General features: G+C 44.1%; 2 protein-coding genes across 4 annotated transcripts; one reads left to right on the top strand and one right to left on the bottom strand.

Moving 5' to 3' along the window:
- The first annotated feature begins 161 nt into the window (after positions 1-161).
- On the top strand, positions 162-6,238 carry gltpd2b (glycolipid transfer protein domain containing 2b). The gene is made up of 4 exons (XM_062536394.1): positions 162-1,401; positions 2,286-2,344; positions 2,837-3,000; positions 3,469-6,238. The coding sequence occupies exons 1-4, from the start codon at positions 1,302-1,304 to the stop codon at positions 4,052-4,054; spliced, it is 909 nt and encodes a 302-aa protein (XP_062392378.1). The 5' UTR covers positions 162-1,301; the 3' UTR covers positions 4,055-6,238.
- Positions 6,239-13,040: 6,802 nt separating this feature from the next.
- atp1b2b (ATPase Na+/K+ transporting subunit beta 2b) lies at positions 13,041-21,974 on the bottom strand. 3 transcript variants are annotated; one of them, XM_062535577.1, is made up of 8 exons: positions 21,722-21,974; positions 16,209-16,337; positions 15,839-15,952; positions 15,276-15,481; positions 14,457-14,519; positions 13,868-13,894; positions 13,480-13,578; positions 13,041-13,280 (listed from the first exon to the last, which is right to left on the bottom strand). In XM_062535577.1, the coding sequence occupies exons 1-8, from the start codon at positions 21,810-21,812 to the stop codon at positions 13,110-13,112; spliced, it is 900 nt and encodes a 299-aa protein (XP_062391561.1). In that variant the 5' UTR covers positions 21,813-21,974; the 3' UTR covers positions 13,041-13,109. The 3 variants fall into 3 exon arrangements, with proteins under 3 accessions (XP_062391561.1, XP_062391563.1, XP_062391560.1); XM_062535579.1 differs by lacking the exon at positions 13,868-13,894; XM_062535576.1 differs by lacking the exon at positions 21,722-21,974 and having other exon boundaries at positions 16,209-16,526.
- Between the last annotated feature and the right edge of the window lie 536 nt (positions 21,975-22,510).

Below are 22,510 nucleotides of genomic sequence, written 5' to 3'. Positions count from 1 at the left end.
ATTTCAGACGCACCTATCTGCGCTCACACATAAGAAAGGCTACTTTTACTCTCTAAGGCAGTGGGGTGAATGACATGAGAACTGTGAAGACTAGTTTCAAAATAAAAGCCATAGTTTATTTATTTTCTTCTAGGCCAACCACATGTGCCAACTAGAGACACATATTTTTGGGATCTACAATGATATGGCCTCTACGGGACACAACTGACGGATCTGACGGAGAACTTTAATTCATGTGTGTGTGTGTGTGTGTGACTGCGTGTCTGTGTGTGTGTGCACGGTGGGGGTTACTCGAGAAGGGATTAACTCAGATGGCAAGAGCCCTACCCTAGAAATGAGCAGTCAGGGACCAGCAAGAAGGAGCTAGTCTGTATCACGTCCAAAAATACTTGGTCAGACTCTGGTCAGAATTCCAAAGTATTTTTGGAATACACAACATCATGAGATAGGTGCAGTTATCTTTGATAGGCTCACAAATCAGAAATAAATTAATTATTTACTGCCATTGACAACAAGACCCCCAGCATGTTTACATGGCAAGAGGACTGTCTGACCTTTTGTCAGAGTCAACTCACTCCATGTCAGATTAGCTCTCCTTCCATCACTGGCAAAACATCCCCTGGCTTTCCAAATCAATACTTGTTAATGGCGCTTAATAAATTATTTCCCATAAAAGCTCCTCGGGCTAACTCTTTGAGACCCCATATCCGCAGATGAACATAATGGTCCTAGTGTGTGTAATGGTCTTCGAGTGAGGTTACCACAGTGCAGAATGACTGTGAATGCCTAATCACTCCGCCAGTGGCTAAGCTAGAGTTAACCTCTGGACTCGCTGATTGAACAACAAAGCCATAGACATACAGAGAACGGCATATCAGCAGAGTGGGACCAGCCAGGAGACAAGGAGCAGGGAGTCAGTCACACACAGGAGAAAGACAGAGCAGTGGACAGCTGTAGGCTACTGCAGCAAGAGGGGAACAGGAAGTTGGAGTAGAGCGCTAGAGTTTCCCAGAAAAGGCTTCGTAGTAACACTGAGAGAAGTGGCACAACACGGCGGCTGCTATCTAGAAGTGCCACTCATAAAGAAAGCAGAAGCAGGAAGACCATGAGCAGCAGTTAGAGAGGGAGTGAGAGAGAGAGGGGGAGAGAGAGAGGGGGGAGAGAGAGAGAGGAAGCTTTTAAGGAAGGAGAGTGAAAGAGAAAGAATGTCATACAAACAACGAGAGACCATGAGACGCTAGAGCCGGCAAAAGGCGAGGCACACGGCTTGTTTTGGTGGACGCGGGGGACCCCCCGGCTGGATGCGCCAGAAGCAGATGAAGTTGACCAGCATGGGAGTGAAGGGCAGGGCAGCGGTGGCCGTCGTCTTCATCCTCCTCCTCCTCGGCTCCCTCTGGCTGTGTGAGTACAGCACACTGAACCACGTGTTCACACGAGACTTCCCTGGAACGGCTCCACTTTACAAATCCAGGGAATCTCGTTATCTCGTTTTCATTCCGATTTACACTGATTTGACTAACAGTGATTTTATTAACGCACATACATTCCACATGTACGTGAAAATTCCCCGGGGGGCTGCACAGTATGTTACACAGTGATTACATTCCTAGTGTTACTTGCGCACAGTGTAATCTGATTAATGTCAGACATGGAAAGTATTTATACGTACTGAATGAAATGTCAGGTGACCGCAGTCATGTTGAGTTTTACTGTAACCTTTACTAAGTTCAGTGGAAATGGTTGTCATTGAATATAAAAGTGTTTTGGTTATCTGTACTGATGGAATAAGAATCTCATCATTTTAAAATGCAGAACAATAGAGCTAGATAAAACAGAACAGAAAGCCAGACAGGCAAAACCACAGCCTTCATATCCTTCCTAGAAGATGCATCACTAGTTTCACTCCAAATTCATTCATGTTTAAACAATCACACAACAACTGTCAAAAACATCTGTTCATGAGATGTTACAGATGCGACAAGATATCTCGAACTTGCATAACTACAGAACATTAATTTTGAATCGAAACCAAAACATGTCATGCCTATTTTGTACTTGTCCATACAGTTCAAAGAAATGAATGTAAAAATGATACATATCAAATAAGTAATAAATACATATAGACAAAAACAATCTTGTGTTTGTGTCTCTAAAATGTATATCACTGGTGCTGTGTCTACTATGTTGAATAAACTACTATTCCTCGTCACGCTCTTCGTTTGTCTATCAGCCTTTCACGTTCTATCCTATCATGTTCTGATCACCTATCTCTTATCTTCCCACAGATGGAAACTTGGAGAGCCCCTGGGAGTCCTGCCTGAAATCCTACAATCAAAATGATAAGGTGATAAGCCCTGAACACGCACACGATATGATACACCAGCTCTGTCTCCACCTCAAACAATGTGCATGAACTGTCGTTTATACCAGAACGCCCGTTTTGGCTCTTTGGTGAATACCATCATTTTTTCCGACTATTAGCCAAGGTATATACTGTACATCATTCATTTAGCAGACAATTTTCTTCAGCTGTGAGGTGAATACACAGGGGCAGGCTACATGTATATACACGGGGATGCATTTCTTTTCTTCCTGATTATAGCACAATCTGATTGTGATGAATTGGGCTATTAGGCACTGCAGCTAATACACGGGTGCGGTTAAAACATGGTTTTGCTTTTGAATTGGCATCACACACCGCCCTGCTGTTTCCACACAACATGGTGCAATGATGGTGTACTTCTCTATGTGTAACTAATGTGTAATCATGGTGTACTTCTCTATGTGCAACTCATGTGTAACTCTAAGTGTAACTCATCTTCCGCATCGTCTACAGGTGGTCTTTCACAGGAATGGGAGTTTAGAGCCGTATACCCTGGAGCTGTGCCCCGGCCAGACGTTCCAAATCTCCCTGCTGTTCGCTCACCTACGCTCAGCCCCCGTGGGGACGGATGACGTGCTCCTGGAGCCATATCTCTCCAGCTGGGATGAACTCATCAAGTGAGTACAGTACAAGCGGGCAAAGCAGGAGAGAGGTGACGCAATCGAGACGGTCGACAGTAACCTTCCAGGATGTCACCCTCTAGCCTTAATAATGACTGCGATCATTCTATTACATTTGGGTCCCAGAACGTTCAATGAAACATTAAGTCTGGAAATTCGAACATTTTATGTTATGACAAAAGTAACAATAATATTGATATATCCGGCAGTATTTACCAGTATTTCTGTACCAGTTAAGATACATATTTTAGACTTTGGTTAGGTACCAAATAACATTTCTAAGACTTGCTTTGTGCTCTGCTTTATTTTGTAATCTATATTATGTAAACCTAAAATATCTGAGAAAGTATACATATTTATATACAAAACCAAACACATAGTTTATAAGAACTACGTTGTAGCTGCCACACTTGCCCTAAATTGCTGTTATCATTGTAATAACCCTGTCATCTTTCTTCCCCTTAGGTTCTTAGTAGCTATGGGCCCTTTGGTTGGAGCAATTTCCAACGAAATTGAGACAAAAACCTCCATCATCCGTGAGTTGGCTAAGGATGAAGCAGAGAGAATGAGAGCTGACGGGCAGAGTGGCCTGAGGGCAGAGGGGCCAAACCCGGACCTCGGGGCCTACGACTCCGTCCGGTCCATGATCTCGGCGGAGCTGAGCCGCGGCTTAGTGGACTTCCAGAAGCAGACGGACTCCGGCTGCCGCACGCTCCTGCGGCTCCACCGCGCCCTCCTGTGGCTGCAGCTGTTCCTGCAGAAGCTGGGCCTGCCCCCCGAGCCGGGGTCGGACCGCCTGCGCAGCCCCTCCGACCTCTGCCGCGAGGCCTACCAGCAGACCCTGGCCAATCACCACAGCTGGTGGGTGCGCCAGATGGCCGACCTGGCGTTCCTCGCCCTGCCGGAAAGGACATTTTTTTACCGGCTCATATGCGTCCAGAACCAGGAGGAGGCAACTGCCATCCTCAAAAAAGTGGTCCACGCCATCGACGTGATGTACAATCGCACCCAGAGGGCGCTGGACGAACACAACATGCTGGACTTGCCATGAGCAAAGATCATTAAGGGTGGAGCAGGACACTTCGTCGTAGTTCATGTCAATGGGCGCAAAACGGGGATCACTTCCTCTGCATAAAGGGGTGTGTCATGCCCGTAGACTTCAATGGAACAGTCGCTGCCGCTGTTCTGCATAAAGGGGGATTTTGACCCCCCCTCTTGCGATTCGGGTTCCAGGGAGTGGCTTCTCATGAAGTATCTTGCTTCACCCACTGATCTATAAAGTATTCTTTATAGATCAGTGGCTTCGCCCTTAAAGGGACATTTCACCGATTAGCATGAAGCTTTGTATCTCTAGAAAACCAGTCATGTTTATGAATGCATCGTGCATCATTCCCTCAGTTTGCCTTGAGATGGGAGAAATACGGATTTCAATTAAACCCATGAATAGGACTTCCTGCTTTCAATGATGTAAAATGATGATTTTTACATCATTGAAAGCAGGAAGTCCAACATTGAAATCCGTATTTCTCCCATCTCAAGGCAAACTGAGGGAATGATGCACGACCATTCAAAAACATGACTGTTTTTCTAAAGATACAAAGCTTAATGCTAATCGGTGAAGTGTCCCTTTAACTCATTGAGTGCCAACAACGTAATATTGCGTTTTTAGCTCCCATGCGTAGAGTGCCAACAACGCAATATTGCGTTTTTCGCTTTTTTTTTAAATTACGAAACTAGACACTCTAACTCACCTTATGTGTGATTTTTGGAAGTCTATCATGAAGAGAACTGAAGTAGATGACGATCAAAAACTCATGAAATCCTACAATCCGTAAATGTACGTCTGTCTTAAGTGGCTTATATCTCCGTTTCTAGAGGAACAACGGGGATTTTGATGAAAACTAGCCACTGTTTAGCTTGCGATTTCTCAGGAATGGAGACACGTAGAGATAAACGGTTTTCACCCACTGAGAGCTCAGAGTCTTACGTTTCAAATGAGCCATCGTATATGTCCATAACTATAACATAGAATACGCTGTGGCTCTACAAAAATAGTCAACAACGATCTAGCTTGCCGGCACTCTGGGACATAGCTTCCAAAAACAATGCGGCATTCAATGAGTTAATGATCTTTGCCATGAGTGCCGAGGAAGGTCAAAGGTCAAAAGGACTTGTGTTTGCCAAATCAGGAGTTTCATTCTTTCATGGAGTGGGGGTAACCAGGGACATTCAGCCCCCCTCACCTGTTCCCACCCATTACATGCCGTGACATGACATGACATGGAAAATTAATGTTTTATAAATAATTCAAGAACCAATTTTTGACAATCTCTGAGAGCATTGAGGACTCAATCACTGATGTCCAAAGTTGAAAGAAAAAAGACCCTTACTGACTGGGGTTATGGTTGGGTAACCCTGGGCAACACATCTGGGCTCCGTCTTTGTACTTAAAAATTCAAAAATAAAACAGACAATAGAAACTACTGAGACAGATCATTCCTAATTCAATATGAAGTAATTGTTGTCTAGTGTAAATGTTTCACGTTTTGATTGTAGTCGATTTTAGATTAAATGTAATTTTTAGCATGATTTCTTAGGCAGAGCTGCGTCTTTCTGACTAACATTCTGTAAAAACATAAACCCAATCAAAGCGTTTCACTGCCCACCACTAAAAGACTATATTGTCCGCCCAAGGAGAAAAATAATTGACAAATGTTAATCATTTACCAGGTGAGGAGCTCCCACAGCCATAAACTGGACCTCATTGCAGCAGGTCAATTACTGATGATGATGCTTTATGGTCAAAGGTCAGTGAATGGCTGTAGGTTGCGCATCATGTTTGTCAAGATAACCCAATACAAGCCTCCAGATACCTTCAGATACGAGACCGTACCAGAGAGATAAAATTCCTGGTTAGTATAAAGTTCAAAGTGCTCTACTACTGCCTCAAAATTGCCTTATAAATGTTGACCTGAATGAGACAATCGACATAAAATATGTCAAGAGAGATGTAGCTTGGCTGTTGCTTTGATGTTTTATATGTTTGCAATTTATGCAACGGTACAACATAGTTTGTTTCTAGGCCTAGTAATGTTCTAGGCCTAGTAATGTCATTTTTTTAAATGTTCTTTTTCCAGAGGATGGTTTAAGCAATGACTATTTATTGAACTGTTTAAACTATGCTCAGACCAAATAAACAAAGGCAGCCAAGTTGCTACTGCCAACATATTGCAAATAGCACTGGCTCTTTGTTTCTTGGAGCCTTGTGAACTCAAGTGCCTTCCCTGCAGGGTGACATTATAAGGGAACAGGACACGGGCCAAGGCTACTTATGAGGGATCATTCTCTATCCTGCGAGTACAACCAACTGTAAGTACTCTTGTCTGACAAGCTGGGGAACGTTCCACTAGAGGTCGCTCCGCACGCGATAGCGGCCCCGGGGGTAAATCACCCGAGCCTATTTTAAGGTAAGGTGGTTACGCTTAAGTGACATAAGAGCCCTGGTGCGACTGCGAGAGCACCTTCGTCACCGCTCTAGAAACGGACCGAGGCGCTGCAAATAGAGGATCAGAGAGATACTGTAGAGAGCGCTGGCGGATGGGACTGTCACTGGCACACCAGGAAATGCTGTGCAAAGGAAATACTCCCAACGCTCACCAAGGCCCGAACCCATAGTCTTCCAATCACCTATTTGCTCTTCGACATGTTTAAATGATGCTGTAGTCTTAGAATCAAAAGCACCGTAACACCTTGCATTTATGTTTATTTAGATTTTCTGTGTTAAAGGGACACTTCACCGATTAGCATTAAGCTTTGTATCTTTAGAAAACCAGTCTTGTTTTTGAATGGTCGTGCATCATTCCCTCAGTTTGCCTTGAGATGGGAGAAATACGGATTTCAATGTTGGACTTCTTGCTTTCAATGATGTAAAAATCATAATTTGACATCATTGATAGCAGGAAGTCCTATTCATGTTTCATTGAAATCCGTATTTCTCCCATCTCAAGGCAAACTGAGGGAATAATGCACGACCATTCAAAAACATGACTGGTTTTCTGAAGATACAAAGCTTAATGCTAATCGGTGAAGTGTCCCTTGAAGTGTGATCATGTTATTCAGATCAAGATATTGAGCTGAGCGCGTGTGTGTGTGTGTGTGTGTGTGTGTGTGTGTGTGTGTGTGTGTGTGTGTGTGTGTGTGTGTGTGTGTGTGTGTGTGTGTGTGTGTGTGTGTGTGTGTGTGTGTGTGTGTGTGTGTGTGTGTGTGTGTGTGTGTGTGTGTGTGTGTGTGTGTGTGTGTGTGTGTGTGTGTGTGTGTGTGTGTGTGTGTGTGGGAGAGGAACCAAGACAGAGGGATAGGGAGATAGAGAGAAAGTCCGGCCGTGTCCACTACATCAAGCACTTGAGTTACACTTGATAGGACTATTTTAAACTCACAAATGCCCTAATGCTTTGTAATCCCTCTACCCCCCGCGTGCACACATTACACACACACACACACACACACACACACACACACATTCACACATCATCCATCTCCACTGAATGAAGCTGGGCAGAATCTTCACTGGGGCGGGGGAAGAGGAGAAAGTCATTAGAAATCAGTGTGGAACTGAAGGTCAAAATGAAAGCCACGGCAGTTAGTGAAAGTTATCTTGAACTGAGCGAACGAATCCCACAAGCACTTTCCCCACTGAGCTGTGAGGCTAAGAACAGAGGAATGGCAGGGGCTTCGGCAGAGCTGGATCGTGACCTCCACATGCTCTGTCTTAGGCAGAATAATAATGTATGGGTTTAGCTTCAGCATGTGACGCTAATGGGATACAGCCTGCCTTCCGAGCATTCATCTCTTTCTGAAAAATTTAACCGATTTCCCGGCGGTGGGGAAGGTACGCTGCCAGCGAGATGAAGAAAGAAAAGAGAGCAAAAAATATAGGCAATGCGAGGAATGGATTACTGAGCCCCAGATTATACTGACCCACCTGACACTCTCTCTCTCTCTCTCTCTCTTTAACTTTCTCTCTCTCTCTCTCTGTCTTTCCTCTCACCAATCCCCTTCTCTTACAATCCTCCTTCCAAGAAGAGATGCTCCCGAGGAGTGCTATATTTGGGTCAAGGTTTCATTTTCTTTGAACGGTATAGGCCGGGGGCCCCCAGGGCAGGCAATGGAGCCTTTGACCCCGCCGATGTGACGGAGCAGCAAGCGTCACACTTAATCAACTTATTTCTGCTCGGCCCTGGCAGAGAGGCGCTTCCTCTCTTATGCGCAGCAGACAGTCCAGCAGCGGTTATGTCACAGCCTGTAGTGCCCAGTCAGGCTCCTCATCTGTCTCAGTAGCCCTCCCTATAGGGATCCTGTCATTCACTTTAAAACAAGGAGAAGTGCAGAAAATGAAAAGAGAGAATGAGTTCCACCGCACGGTGTTCTGAAAGTATAACAATGCAACTACAGCTGTATAGCTACAGTGTAGTAACAGTAATATTGTATAGTAATGCAATAATTCAACAGAATGGAAAATAACACTCCAGCTATTTGAGAAGATGATTTGCTCTGGAATAATTCACTAGAGAAATATTGTGTTGGTTTAGCCTTTTCATTTTTATTGTATTCTCTGCAGTTCATACATTGGATTTCGTAACAAGATACTTCGGGAACTCAAATTAAGTTGACAGAATCTCCAGTCGACACATTCATTATAACCTATCATCATCCATTTGCAGAGGGTGGAGATGCGTCCATTGCTAACTTAGCTCAGTTTTGCTATGGTTCAGCAGTTCTTTGAAAGGGCTGGACTGGACCGTGACACCAGTTAGTTAATTAATACCGACACACCAAGTGTGTGTCTAACAGAACTGCAGTTTTATTGCTGTGGGTTAAACCATGACAGAGCTTTAAATACACTACTACAACCCATTGAGCACTAACCATTGCGCAATTGAGAAGCGTAAGCAAAAGAAAAATAAATGAAACTAAAGAAGATATTTCTGAGCTTTACATACACGATGCCTTTCAACTGAACTCTCAAAACAGATTACAGACAAAAATCGGTGATCTCTAAAAAATAGAAATGTCTGTCTTTTTACAATCCATGTGAGTGTAAAGTCTACATAGAAATGACATACATTCATCTTATACTACTCTTTTGTCATCAAATATACATTCTTATACTGTATGTATTGTCTATGTGTACACAGTGTCAAACACATTCCTGTCTATTCTGTGGTTCAAAATGTTTAAAGGAGAACGTCCATTTTTAACATAGGGCCCTGTTGTTCGAGGTCACCGAGTACTGTCAGTACAGGGCCTTATGTTGAAAACCGCCATAGTTCCCCTGTAAACAGTCATTCCCAAGATAACACAACAACACAATGTTTATATACACAAAAATAATTGCATTTGAGCCTCACATTTGTCGTAAAAAACTAATATAATCGTTTCGAGATCACAGACGTGCTCTGTGCACTGTGCGTCTAAACCCAGTGACTCTTCTGAGTTGTAAAGGGGGAGGAACACCGTTTCTCCACCAGGAGGCACTATTCTCTGTGGGCGAAACCTTATCGGTTCAAAGCCATCTGTCCTTCACACGGGGACAGACATTTTAACATGTAGAAGCAATGGACTTGCTGCTCATTTCTCCTCTTTTGCAATTAAAACTGTCATCACTGTTCATGTTTTGAAGGCTTCCATTTGTCATAATGAGAGAGATAAATGCTGGTTATTTCATGCAAAGCATTTTTTTTGGTTAAAGAGGGGAGGCAAGTTTGTCCTTCACGTGCATATAAAGCAAAGGCAAAGTTTGCATCTGTATGTCTATGCAGCACCAAGAACTAATGATAAATTGTGCTGTATTTCAGACCAGCCTTGTTTGAAAACCAAAACCCTTCCGTTCCTGAAAAAGGGCATGCATCATGAATGGGAATACCGCTTGGGAGAGATGAGAGAAGCACCATAGAATTTGAGTGTCAGAAAAGATTAATTGCCTGGGTAGAAGTTTGCCGAAAGTACCTATGTTTGTATTTTGTGAAAGACAAGAGAGAGGAAACGGTCAGACGGAAATAATGGAAGGCGAGAAGGGAAGCAGGGCCGACAGAGAGCAGAAGAATAAAATAGAATACCTGTTCGGGATTATCCAATCAGATTAAGAGATTATGCCGTTGAATAGTGAGTTGGTGGAGTGAAGGAAGTGTGCTCACCTTGGATGTTCTACCGCCTGTAGAATGTCTTAACATTAGCATGTGCGTCTATTGGCTACACTGCCGGTCGCTCTGGCCAATTTGAATAATGGCCTAAAAAGAGAGACACACTTTGAAAAGCTTTACAAGACAGGTGGCAGGTAAGGGTCCTTCCTAGAAGTCAGGGAGCGGGGACGTCATGTTACAAAACCCGCTCTGGGTGGCGTAAGGTGAGCCGCGCGTGTGGACCTCGCCCAGATGCATTGATGTTGGGTGGGTGAATATGGATGAGCTTGGCTCGACAGTGAACTGCAGGCACAGCACATTTGGCGCGTTCCCGAGATCAAAGCCAAGCAAAGCGGGCTGTCTTTGTGCTGACTTACTGGTTGGTGAAATGGAAGCGTATTTTTAGCATAGTGTTGCCAAGGCCCATGTGCTGGACTGAAACAGAATGACTGCAAACTCAGTTCTGGCTAAGCCAGACCAGCATAATTGCCAGTGAGGACAATTACACAGGCAGGTTAGAGAGGGCTTTTTAAACATGACCAATTATGGGAGTTTTGGAAATGTGATGTTTTTGTGTGTCCGTGTGTACAAACAAAACGCTTCTCTGAGTAATTGCATAATTGCTCAAAAATGAGTTACTTGAGGTTTTTGTAATAACACAAAGAAGGAATATAAGCCATGATGTTTAGTTGATTTTATTGACTGATGTCTTGGAGTTGGGACTACAGGTTTGAAAAGGCCTTCTCCACTGAGGCCTGTTGCCCAGTGCTTGAACGAGTGAGTACAGCTAGTTCTCCATCTACTGTATCAGTGTAACCTAAACGGCCTTTGTCAAATTTTCGAGTTTAGAGTTAGGTATGTACATGAATGCATGACATAAAACAGAGATTTCAACATAAATTTAACAACCAAAGAAAAGAAAAATAACACACACACACACTTGCACTCACACTTTCATTCGCACATGCACACTCACACTCTCTCTCTCTCACACACACACACACACACACACACTCACACTTACACATGCAATCTCGACATTTTGTCTTTCCAGTGACTGTCTCTCAAGCTTTCCAATGATGTCTGTTCACAACACACAACCCCAGTGCAAATCAATACAAAATAAAACAGCATCTAGTTCTCACATGTAGAATAGATGCAATAAGTACAAGCAAAAATAGGGAAAAAAGGACTAGACAAAATCAAACAAACAAAAAAACTATTTATACATGTCATATAAACAAACTTCCACATGTCCCGTATGGTAAAGCTGTATCTCTTGTGTTTGGATTGGTTGAGTGTACAGGATGACTTACCGATATATAAAATACATTTTGTTTTCCTCGTGATGGACAATACACAGCTACAGTTAGGGTGGGATAAGCATCATCATCAACTGCACACTCAACTCCAGGGGTCGCGAACTCAGCCCTCTATTATGGATGGCATCCTATCTCTTGGGTTGCATTAAAGAGTTAATGAGGGGATGTGTGTGTGTGTGTGTGTGTGTGTGTGTGTGTGTGTGTGTGTGTGTGTGTGTGTGTGTGTGTGTGTGTGTGTGTGTGTGTGTGTGTGTGTGTGTGTGTGTGTGTGTGTGTGTGTGTGTGTGTGTGCGCGCTTGTATGTGAATGTGAGTGTGCGTGGTGTGTGTGTGTGTGTGTGTGTGTGTGTGCTTGTATGTTAATGTGAATGTGTGTGTGTGTGTGTGTGTGCTTGTATGTGAATGTGAATGTGTGTAGTGTGTGTGTGTGTGTGTGTGTGTGTGTGTGTGTGTGTGTGTGTGTGTGTGTGTGTGTCTGTATGTGTGTGTGTGTGTGAGAGCGAGGGAATGAGAGCAGCTGAGGGCTGATGGGGGTGTGAACATGATGCCCGTTGCCGTGTAGTCCAGTTACTCTTGGTGAAATCAATGAGCCTCATGTATAATGCACACGTTTAGAAGAACTGAACGGAGTCACCCTGCGGTGCCCCCCTCATTATATTAAGACGACGCACTCGCACAGAGAGAGCCCACTATCTGCTCTGTCTAAAAAAAACTCTTTTTTTTTTGTTTGGCTGTATTACGTTGTCACTGTGTTTTACCACTGCGACAAAAACAGTCACTACATTTTGAATGTTTTGGAATATCTGTGATATATTGTATTACTTACTTTGCTCAGTAATGCACTTTTTCTGTGTTTTGTAGAGGTACAAAAGCATCTCATAAATGGCTTGAGTTAGAATGGGACACTCTTCGGAAAGCTGCATCATTTAAAATCATACAGCTGTTTCGTCCTATAGTTTTCCTCAACTTGATCATGCAATATAAATAGACTCCATTTTGGTATACTGAAAATAGCAAAAATGTTTCCCCACAGCCATCACACAGAAACAAAACACAGTACTGGCACCTGCATCTCCTCTCCATATACACAACTCTGTAACACAACTATGGCCAGGAGCTGGATGAGACTGGTGGAAATGTCCAAGCTCAGAAAAGTGAAAGGTACGTGGTTAACGTAATCTCCCAGTTTAACCAATCGGAATGCTTGAATAGATTGCCATTTTGTGTGTTTGGCTCGGTAGCTGGCCACGGGCCCTTGGGATGCTTCTAGCTAACATCATGAGGAAGATTGCGAGGGAGTGTTGGATGCCTGCGACACCAGAAAGTGTCGCGCACAGGACAGGTAAGTGGATTTTAGAACGAGTGAGAGCTGTCTTATCACCCCTGTGGGCTCCTCCTCCTGAAACCTTGTTTTTTTTACCGAAAATACATGATTAGGTGCTAATACTGGTTTGGGACTCTGCGTGGGGATGGATGGATGGATGGATGTACAGTAGTCTGTGTGGGTTGTGAAGTGAGGTGAGGTGCTGTGCTGCGCTGCTTACTGTGAGATGTTGGGGGGACTGTGTGGGCAAGTGCTAGTAAATGACCCGTAAAGGCTTTTGCCTTTAATTTCTGGTGTTCACCCTTAGCCTGAACATGACTTTGCCGGCAAACTTATCCTTCTCGTCGCCTTTAAGTTGGAAGGCCCCGGCGGTGACCTTGCACTCGATGTTGATGTCGGTATTGGTGGTGATGTTGAGGAACTTGATGGCCACCAGAGGCTGGGAGTAGTTGACCTGTGAGAGGGTAAGAGAACTTAGAACAGGTCTGGCAATTCCAACATTCAAAATGGCTCAAAAGATAAAAAACAAAATGACCTTAAGTGTAGTTTAATGTGCATTTTTAAGGATTGTGTGGTCCATTTAAACATAAAGCAGCCGACTCAGAGATTGAAATCTCTGACATGACAAAAAAGAGGAGCGGTGGTCTCTGTACCTGTGCTTTCTTGCCATAGTAGGGGTAGTACATGAGGTTGTACGTCCCATTGGGAGGGAAGTACATCACCTGGCCCATCTTATCTTCACCCTCCTCGGCCTGAGGTAAACACAATAGGTGGAGGATTAGCCACTTGCACAGCTCATGCTGGAAACTGACACCGTGCATAAATTCATCAGAGGATGGGCTGAACTGAACTCCATCTAGTGAATATGGCAAGTGTGTGTTGCATCACACTTTTCACTGAGGTGTATACACAGGTATGGATGCTAGATTATGGGTGCTACGTAGGTATGGATGCTACATAAATGCTACATCATACAAGCACTATACACAAGCATACAGTACAAGCACTATACAAGCAGAAACACTTGAGAGTTATCCTTACTTCTTCATCTTCAACAACTTTGTATCTCTAAAGAGCAAGGAGGGAAACAGACAGTGATAGTTTATGAGACACAGAAAAGGCAGACAAGAAACAAGAGAAGAGTGATGCCAAGATAAGATGTGAAATGCTATTCGGTTAATGGCCCATAGACAGACGTTAACGATACCACAACATGGTTACGTTAAGATTTAAAACAAGAAGAGAGAAAACAGACAGGCAGACAGGAAAACACGTACACACACGTACACTCACACACGCGCACTCACACACACACACACACACACACACACACACACACACACACACACACACACACACACACACACACACACACACACACATATGTAATATTCACCCATATTCTATACACCATAAAACATTACGGTTAATGTAATTTCTGTGAATTCTGACATTATTGTGTTACAGCGCCTCCACCCCCACACACACACATGGCCAGCTGACACTAACTGCTGGCCACCACGGATGGGCCATGTAAGTTTAATCTGAAATGGATCCCTGTTTCCACTTTAATCCATTCAGCTACTGGGGATGTGAGAGGAGAAGAGCCGGGAGACAGACGAGCGCTCACCTTGGGCGCACAGGTGACAAATGGAGCCGTGCCGTCCTTTCCACCTGGCAACAGCCCAATCACCTGGATGACAGAAGGAGGGGGGGGGGGTGAGATATAGGGGATGGAGGGAAAGGAGGAAAGAAGACATGAGAGAGGGAAAGTATTGACATGGAATGACAGAAAAGTAGGAGACAGAAGTAGAGAGAAAGATGTGAGATGGAGAGATAAGGGTAAGAGCAGAGAGAGAGAGAGAGAGACGGGTCAAGTTCACTCGCTTTCAGACACAAAACTGATACTCATTAATAATGGACTGTGGTGAGTGTGGTGCCTCACTGCCTCCCAGGTAGTTTTGGGTTCCCTTCTCTCAAGAGCCAGCGCAAAAAGCAGGCCTCGCGTAAACATTCTCATTATTTTGGCTATTTTTCTTTTCTCCTCAGATCCACTATACTTCACTGGGAGTGTGTTTTGCCATCACACTTTACTTTATACTCTTGTATTTTTCCACAAACAGTGTCTCCAAGCGTTTTTGGTAAAAGTAACACTGTGTCATCAGTTTACTGTTTAATATTCAATAAGTCGGGTTGTTGAAGTTGATGTGCCTGTGGTAACCGATCAAATAGCTACGGCACAACAGACAGAAGCAATACGTGAAATGGTGCAGTGAAAGTTGAAATTGATGAAAAACGTTTAATGCCTTGGGTGCATTAGAGTATGCTACAATATCGAAAGCAGATTGCATACAACTCTTCGTTTCACGCTCATTTCCCCTGTCCTATTCTCTCCCGTCCTCGTGTGTGCCTACCGCTAGCTCTCGTTCCTCATACTGCCAATTCATACCTTATTGAGTTTGATGATGACGCAGGGTTGTCCGTCACCGAAACCATAGGAGCGGTCAGTCAAGCCGGAGCACTCTCCCAGAATGGAGCGGTTGAACTGGCAGGAGCGCTTGGGATAGTTCTTCACGCTGCCGCTGTCCGACTGGAAGAAGTACTTGTCAGGCGGGCACTCGTAGTTCTTCTTGACCTGCTCAGTGTCGTTGTAGGCTAACAGGACACAGATGAGAACAAAAACGTTATTCATTACTTCCTGTGAGTTATGACAACTCTGAACCAGTGCTGGGATTACATCCCACTTTTTCTCGGCTAGACTGTGGATAGGCCATCAGTGTATGTCTCCATCCAGAGAGTGGGTGTATGTATAAAGTGTACGTGAGTGAATGCTTAAATTAACAGAAAACGATAGTCTAACTAAAACAATGTTTTACACAATCGGCTTAGCCACCCCTATCTCCCCCTCCCGATATCTTTTGCTCATTTAGACATTGAATCATTACTTTTCTCTCGAATGTATGCCGTCACAAACAAACTGTAACCACAAGTTCACTATTAAGCGTAACTTACGTGACAGAAACTGGTCCAGTGCCTGCACATATATATCCCAGGTCTCAGTGTCCTCCATCATGTAGTCAATCTCCAGGAACCCACCGGGACTATGTTTAGGCCTGATCATCATACCTATGACAAGCCAGCCAAAGGCAGAGAGAGATTGCTCATACAGTACATCATTTTGGAGTCCAGACAGTTATCCTATTTTGCTTGTCTGAACACACAAAAGTGGTAGCATGGGTCTGAGATTATGTTCAGTGTAGAAAACAAGTGCATACATATTACTTTGGGTTGGTGTATTTGCATGTGTCTGTGAGGATTCCATCCGTGTGTTGGTGTGTGTGTGTGTGTGTGTGTGTGTGTGTGTGTGTGCGTGTGTGTGTACCTGGTATACCCAGCCTGTCCTGATATTTTGGCTTGTTGTCGTCCAGTGTCTGCAGCATGACATACATGGTGAGGATGAACACTCCTGCCAGGAAGATGTAAAAGGCGATGTAGAAGAGGATGATGAGACCTGCCGAACACAAAAGACAAAAACACAGGCGCACAGACAACATGAATAAAACAAGAGAAACGCAACCCGACTTCACAAAACCACCTCGGCACCGTACACTTCTAGTCATAGAGGAACAGTCCAATTCTCAGTCCAAGTCAATAGGCAAATCAAAGGGCATATTACAGTGGACTGTATACTACAAAATGAATGTGCCCGCACACACACACACACACACACACACACACACACACAGACACACACAGAAACAAGCATGTATCTACAAAAGCATTGTTGCAATCAGATAGGTTACATAAAACTGATACAGCAGACGTGTCCAAAAGGATCTGACTTTCATAGGCTCCATTCGATCAGTGGGAGCTTATTCATGGGAGATTCGGTGCCTTAAAGGGATTGCATTTCGCCCTGTTGACCGCTTGAGAGACGCCTTTAGGGCGGTTAACAGGCAGGTTTTTTATTCCCATATGACCAACACTGTGGTTGATTGGTCGGAAGTCATGTAATGTTAAACAGCAGCCTTGGAACTTTATTCAAAGGCCAAAAGGATCTTTTGGATCCATTCCAATTTGTATCAAGTTCGTAGTCCATGTGACTCTCAGAACTATATATGTGTTTCCATTCAAATTTGCCTTTCAAGTCTAAGATTTAAAAACTACTAGTAGTACAGTAGTAGTAAAAATAATAATAACAACAATAATAATCAATGAAAATGTGTAATAAGTCCAATATTTTAATCTTTGAATCTTGCATTATGTTGTATCTACATTTAGTCCATGGACACAGCAAATCTGGCTGTGCTGTTCATAGCTCTCATCACATGAAACTCAAAGCACCAAATGCAAAAGCGCAGCATACTGAAATGCCCAAAAGTAACGTGACTTCAGGTCACTATGCTACAGTATGTGGAGTCCGTTCATCCCCCTGCTGCTCCGTGGGTGACTGAAAGGCATCAGTGAGGTCTAATCCTCTTTGCTGCTTACTTAGAGGTGGAATCTCCACCTTGCTCCCCATTTACACCAATGTCAATGGTGCTACGCGAAAACCCTACGAACATATGGTACGCTTACACAGACACCGCTAACACAGACTGCTATGGCACACGCGCACACACACACACACACACACACACACACACACACACACACACACAGAGAGATAGGGAGAGAGAGACTTAATATAAAATCTGAACTGCTGTCCTCTCTTAAAGGCAACTGATTCACCCTGACTTGAATGCCTGGAGTTTGTTGTGATTAATTACCACAGACAAGTGCAGATGGAGGGACAAGGAGTGTGTTGAGTGGACAGGGAGGTTGCGGCAGAGAGAGGGAGGGTGGGGGGCGGAAGAAAGGGACCCTTAGAGATTAAGGTTAAGGGGGTCAGTGGATTTGAGGGGCTCTCTTTGTCAGAGGAGCTCTTTATCACGGCAGTGGAGTCACTGGTATTGGGAATGCTGTAGCAAAAATATACTGTATTATTCCAGAGAATACTATCTTCAATTCAAGGCTTTCAATTCAAAAGGGTCTATTACTATTACTATTATTATTATTATTATTATTGTTATTATTATCATTATTACTATTATCAGGGTTTATTAATGTACTATGTAGCTAATAAATAGGTAAGAAATAAATGGGTAATGATGTATGGCACAGTGTAGAGACAATTTGCACTAATGCTTTTTAGACACTAACTCTTATTTTTACATCTTAAAGCACTTTGCGCTGAGCAAGGCTATGCAGCTCGTAAGCAGTTGTTTACAGCAGCCCTGTGCTGACGTCTGGTGCTGCTGATGATTCTGCATTCACTGCAGTGCTGGTCTCCCCCAGTGCAGATGCAGATACTGGAGCAGTGTGAACTCTGCCAAGAGCTCACTGAGGACCTGAGGGAAGGCCTTGGGCTGCTGAGGATGGGCAGACTGCAGACTGCATTCTGCAGCCTGGCTAGAGTAAGTTCCTCATATGAGTGCTACATATGACAGATGTATGTGTGTGTGTGTGTGTGTGTGTGTTGGGGGGGGGGGGGGGGGGTACTTTGCTTATCTGTGTGTTGTTGCATAGAGATGGATGTGTATGTTCATAGAAGTGTTTCTCATGTTAGTCACACACCCACATCCACACATTTCATATCATTTATTTATATGACTCAGTGTCCCTTGGGCCAGGTTTTATCAAACAACACATTGTCAATGAGAAAAACCTAACCAAGATGTTGCACTGTATGCACATTTGTCTTTAAGTGCATACGGTATGTGTGTCTCTCTCTCTCTCTGTATGTGTGTGTGTGTGTGATCTGCACATGTGTGTGTGTACTGAATAGACTGAGGGGTTAGATGGGGAGAGCAAGTGCATGAGAGAGACAGAGTCACTGATAGTGTCACTTTCGCCCTGCCATGTCCACTGCTCTGGACCTTACGTGACTCAACTGGGTGTAACCATGTAAGGAAGGCAGAATGATGCACACACACAGACACGCAGACACACACACACACACACACACACACACACACACACACACACACACACACAAACAGACACAGAAATAAACAGAGAGAGAGAGAGAAAGAGAGATGCACATACACTGTATCTACACACATACAACTAAAAACATACAATTTAGTCTGAGAGATGTCAATATATTGTGATCTTATCTGGACTGCTCAGCGTGCTTCTTAATTGCCCCTTGGGGATGAATAAAGTTTTTAAAATTGAATTTGAATTGAATATAATTGAGCGAAGCGCGTAACCCCCGAGTTGCACTGGGGAGACTGGTTCTTGTAATAATCGATGTATGCAAGTCGTTCTGAATAAAAGTGTCAGCCCAATGAACAGGCAATTTTGGTGCTTTTAATTCTACCTGTATTCTCTCCACCTTTTGTCATTTTTTGTTTTTCTCAATTTGTCAGCTTCTTTTCAACCACCCCACCCCATCTTTCTTTTTGTTTTCATTTCTCTGATGGCCAGGATGTGACGAGAAAGGAACAAAGGTTATGATTGAAACCAGCCGACTGTGACACACAAAGGGACCTGCTCTTGGCACATTAGCATGCCGCTTTCAAAAGATGACACCTCTCTCGGGCTATATCAAAAAACACACACATTCATCTATTTTTACATCAACGCCCTACTGCTAGGCAACAGACTGATGGGGGGGGGGGGAAGGCCTTTGGAGATCTGCCATCTTTTGATGATAAAAAAGAAGCATTAATAAACAAAGCCGTCATTAGACCACCAGCAACATGCCCTAGAACAGAGCCGCGTCTGATCTATACCGGGCGTGTTCTAGGCTGAGCTGCTATAGGCCCATTGCCTTATATAATATGAAAGGAAACCTCTTACTATGTTAATTTATCAAGTGAGCGTTTATGAACAGGGAGTCATTCCTCTGACTTTGAAGCTTTATTAGTTCACGTCCTTAAGAAAAGACGTCCTCTAAAAAGAACTGGCCATGCCATGGTCAAGGCTTCAGCAGTGAGGGCGGTTAATTAATTTATTCACCTGACCACACAATGGCTCAACAGGAGAATTGTGCTCGTGAATTATTTAACTGGACATTTAATCCCCCTCTGGGAGCAGCTCCCGTGGCTAGCTGGCGCTGAAAGCGCTCTGTCCACTGGTATCCTTTCTCCCCAAGCCTGTTGCCTCATCCGCCACTGCACCATACTGCTGGAACACCCCCCCACACACACACACACACTCACACACGCACACTCCCCCCCCTTCTCCTCCTTCTCTCTCTCTCTCTCTCTCCTCTCTCTCCTTTTCTCTGTGCGCAGAAGACTCGTAGATGTGCTTCGACTGACCTTCTGATGAAGCTCAGGTAAAAAGGATGAACCCAGAAGGCCAATATCCCCTGGTTTGAGGGAGGCTACAGAAATAGCCTAATTAAAACGCCTTAGAGAGCACGGCTTACCAAGGCCCAGCAGTCCTCAGGGCACCCAGGTCGTGCTGAGCTGGCTGAGCAAGTGCATTGTGGGATAGATTTTGTACAGGCTGTCATGCTGTCAGTCACCCATCAGCAAGCCCTGACCAAACACTATTTCAGCAATCATTCTGATTGGGAAAAGATGGCCCTGTTGAGCAGAGCCATTCAATAGCAAGAGAGGCCATTGCGTTTTAATCACGAGTATTCAGGCTTCTTGCAGGCTTCTCGCTTTGAGATATAAACTACCAATCCGTAATGCAACATACTTTTAATCAGAGCAATGCCTCTGGACCTATCCGACCATATGTCTGTGTCTTTAAATCAGCCCACAAATGTCACTCAAGTTTCATTAATCATTTACAGTGTATCTCTCTCTCTCTCTCTCTCTCTCTCTCTCTTTCACAAACACACTCAGTTCACATGCTAATTACAAAATTCCAAAAAGAGTTCCTGGTGGTCTATAAAATAACTCCACCTAAATTCCGTAATACCACTGGATTTTACGTTTTCAAGTGGAGTGATACCCCTCCTTGCCGCTAATGTGCTAGTTAGATTAGGATTACATCTCACACTAATTAACACAATCGCGGGCCTGATTCTTTGTGCGGGGAGGGGAGGAGAGGAGAGCGGAGAGAATGCAAACAGAACTCTACCATGGGATTTACCTAGATTAAAACACCTCAATGCCACAGTAGTAGTAGACACGGCTCTAAGTGACATCACTGTTCATTGTTCACATTGCTTTTCTTCGTTACGATATTGCCCAGTGTGCCCATGGCGCAGTTCTACCCCAGGGGGATTATACGATTATTCTCTGCGTCTTAACGCACAGTAGAGCTAAAATCTCCTGCACGTTGAATGCATGTGGAGGCGTGTAGCAGACTTTCCGTATGCTGTGAAGTTGCACTGAACTAGTCGCACAGGCACCCTCAACTCTTAACTCCGGCAAAAACATGTCGACGTATCTGCGCAATTTGGAATGAAATACGAAATTAACGAAATACGATGTGAAATCCGTTCAAGCATTGGCCATTTAGCTATAAGTAGCTGTTATATGTATGGCCATGTAGCTATAATTAGCTGCTAAAACTACAAGCCTTTCTACTGAAGTGATAGGCCTATATGATATATCTTCTGAGTTAGCCTATGGTAAAAAAAATGCTATGATTAAATGTATTTATTTCATGAAGGCCCTTCAGGTACAGACAGTGTAGATTTCACCCTGTTGAAATGGATTACAACGAGCGCATACTGCAAGATACTGCAGTAGCGCAACTGCCTTTTCAGCACCAACGGTACTGGACAGCGACAGGCATCGATAAGGAATCGGTGTATGTTGGGATACTCAATGTGCCTTTCAAGCTACGGTTGACCGGATGCATGCACTTATGAATTTCTTACAAGTTTGGCTTATTTGAGTGCCGTAAAACCGCAGAACCACAAGTCAAAACTCTACCACTTACCCCAACTGCTTGCCGTCCGGCCCAGAAACTCCTTGGTCCTTGGGTTCCAAATTGACTCCTTCCATCCACCCTTGCCGTCATCCTTGGCCATTTTTAAAATCTACTGATACTAGGAAGGTGCGGCTTGAAATAAAAGTATCTTAGCTTGTGCCACAATATGGTAAACTGATGGTTTACTCTTTCTTAACCCAAAACAATAATAAAAGTAGCTCCAAAAACAAAGTTAGAAAGAGATGAAAGCTCAAAAAGTGAGCACGATATGATGGGTATGTTAGCGGTTCTCTGCTATCTCATTACAGGAGAGCGTCCACTAAACTCTTGCGGATGTAACTAAGCTAACCCAAACTCTTCAACTGAAGCAGTCGACATGCCGCAGGGTTTTGATGAGTGATGCAGAACGGTGGCAATACTGCGGTAAACCAGTCTCTGGTTATCTGACAGCCTCTCTCTCTCTCTCTCTCTCTTCCTCCCCCGCCCCTCCCCCATGGCTGTCTTTTCTGTGCCAGTTCGCGCCACTAATCCACACGCCGCCACCTCAGCCAATGATAGAGCTATGCGGCTCACGTGGAGCCCACCCCTAAGCAAGTTTCTCGTTATCGAAGGCCAAAGCTGCCCAAGCTGTTTGACTGACAGTCGACCGAACCAATCTAGGAACGGAAACTGAGGGGAATCCTTTCCACACCTGTGGATGTATGCACTAGCGCGTGCACTCCATATACGCCTTGACGTGTGAGGTGTGTCACGGAAAGCCCATTTTAGCTTGGCTTTGTGGCCAGACTGGCGAGCTTT

This window comes from Sardina pilchardus, chromosome 5 (assembly GCF_963854185.1).
Source record: "Sardina pilchardus chromosome 5, fSarPil1.1, whole genome shotgun sequence".
In the NCBI taxonomy this organism is placed as follows: Eukaryota; Metazoa; Chordata; class Actinopteri; order Clupeiformes; family Clupeidae; genus Sardina; species Sardina pilchardus.
This window is presented reverse-complemented; position numbering and strand designations above follow the sequence as displayed.

Coding starts and splice junctions, on each gene's coding strand:
- atp1b2b (XM_062535576.1), bottom strand. CDS start 16,446: ATGACTAGAAGTGTACGGTGCCGAGGTGGTTTTGTGAAGTCGGGTTGC. Junction 13,895..14,456: donor TTGTCACCTGTGCGCCCAAG/GTGAGCGCTCGT, acceptor CTTGCTCTTTAG/AGATACAAAGTTGTTGAAGA. Junction 13,579..13,867: donor AAGTTGTTGAAGATGAAGAA/GTAAGGATAACT, acceptor TGTTTACCTCAG/GCCGAGGAGGGTGAAGATAA.
- gltpd2b (XM_062536394.1), top strand. CDS start 1,302: ATGCGCCAGAAGCAGATGAAGTTGACCAGCATGGGAGTGAAGGGCAGG. Junction 1,402..2,285: donor CCTCGGCTCCCTCTGGCTGT/GTGAGTACAGCA, acceptor ATCTTCCCACAG/ATGGAAACTTGGAGAGCCCC. Junction 3,001..3,468: donor AGCTGGGATGAACTCATCAA/GTGAGTACAGTA, acceptor TCTTCCCCTTAG/GTTCTTAGTAGCTATGGGCC.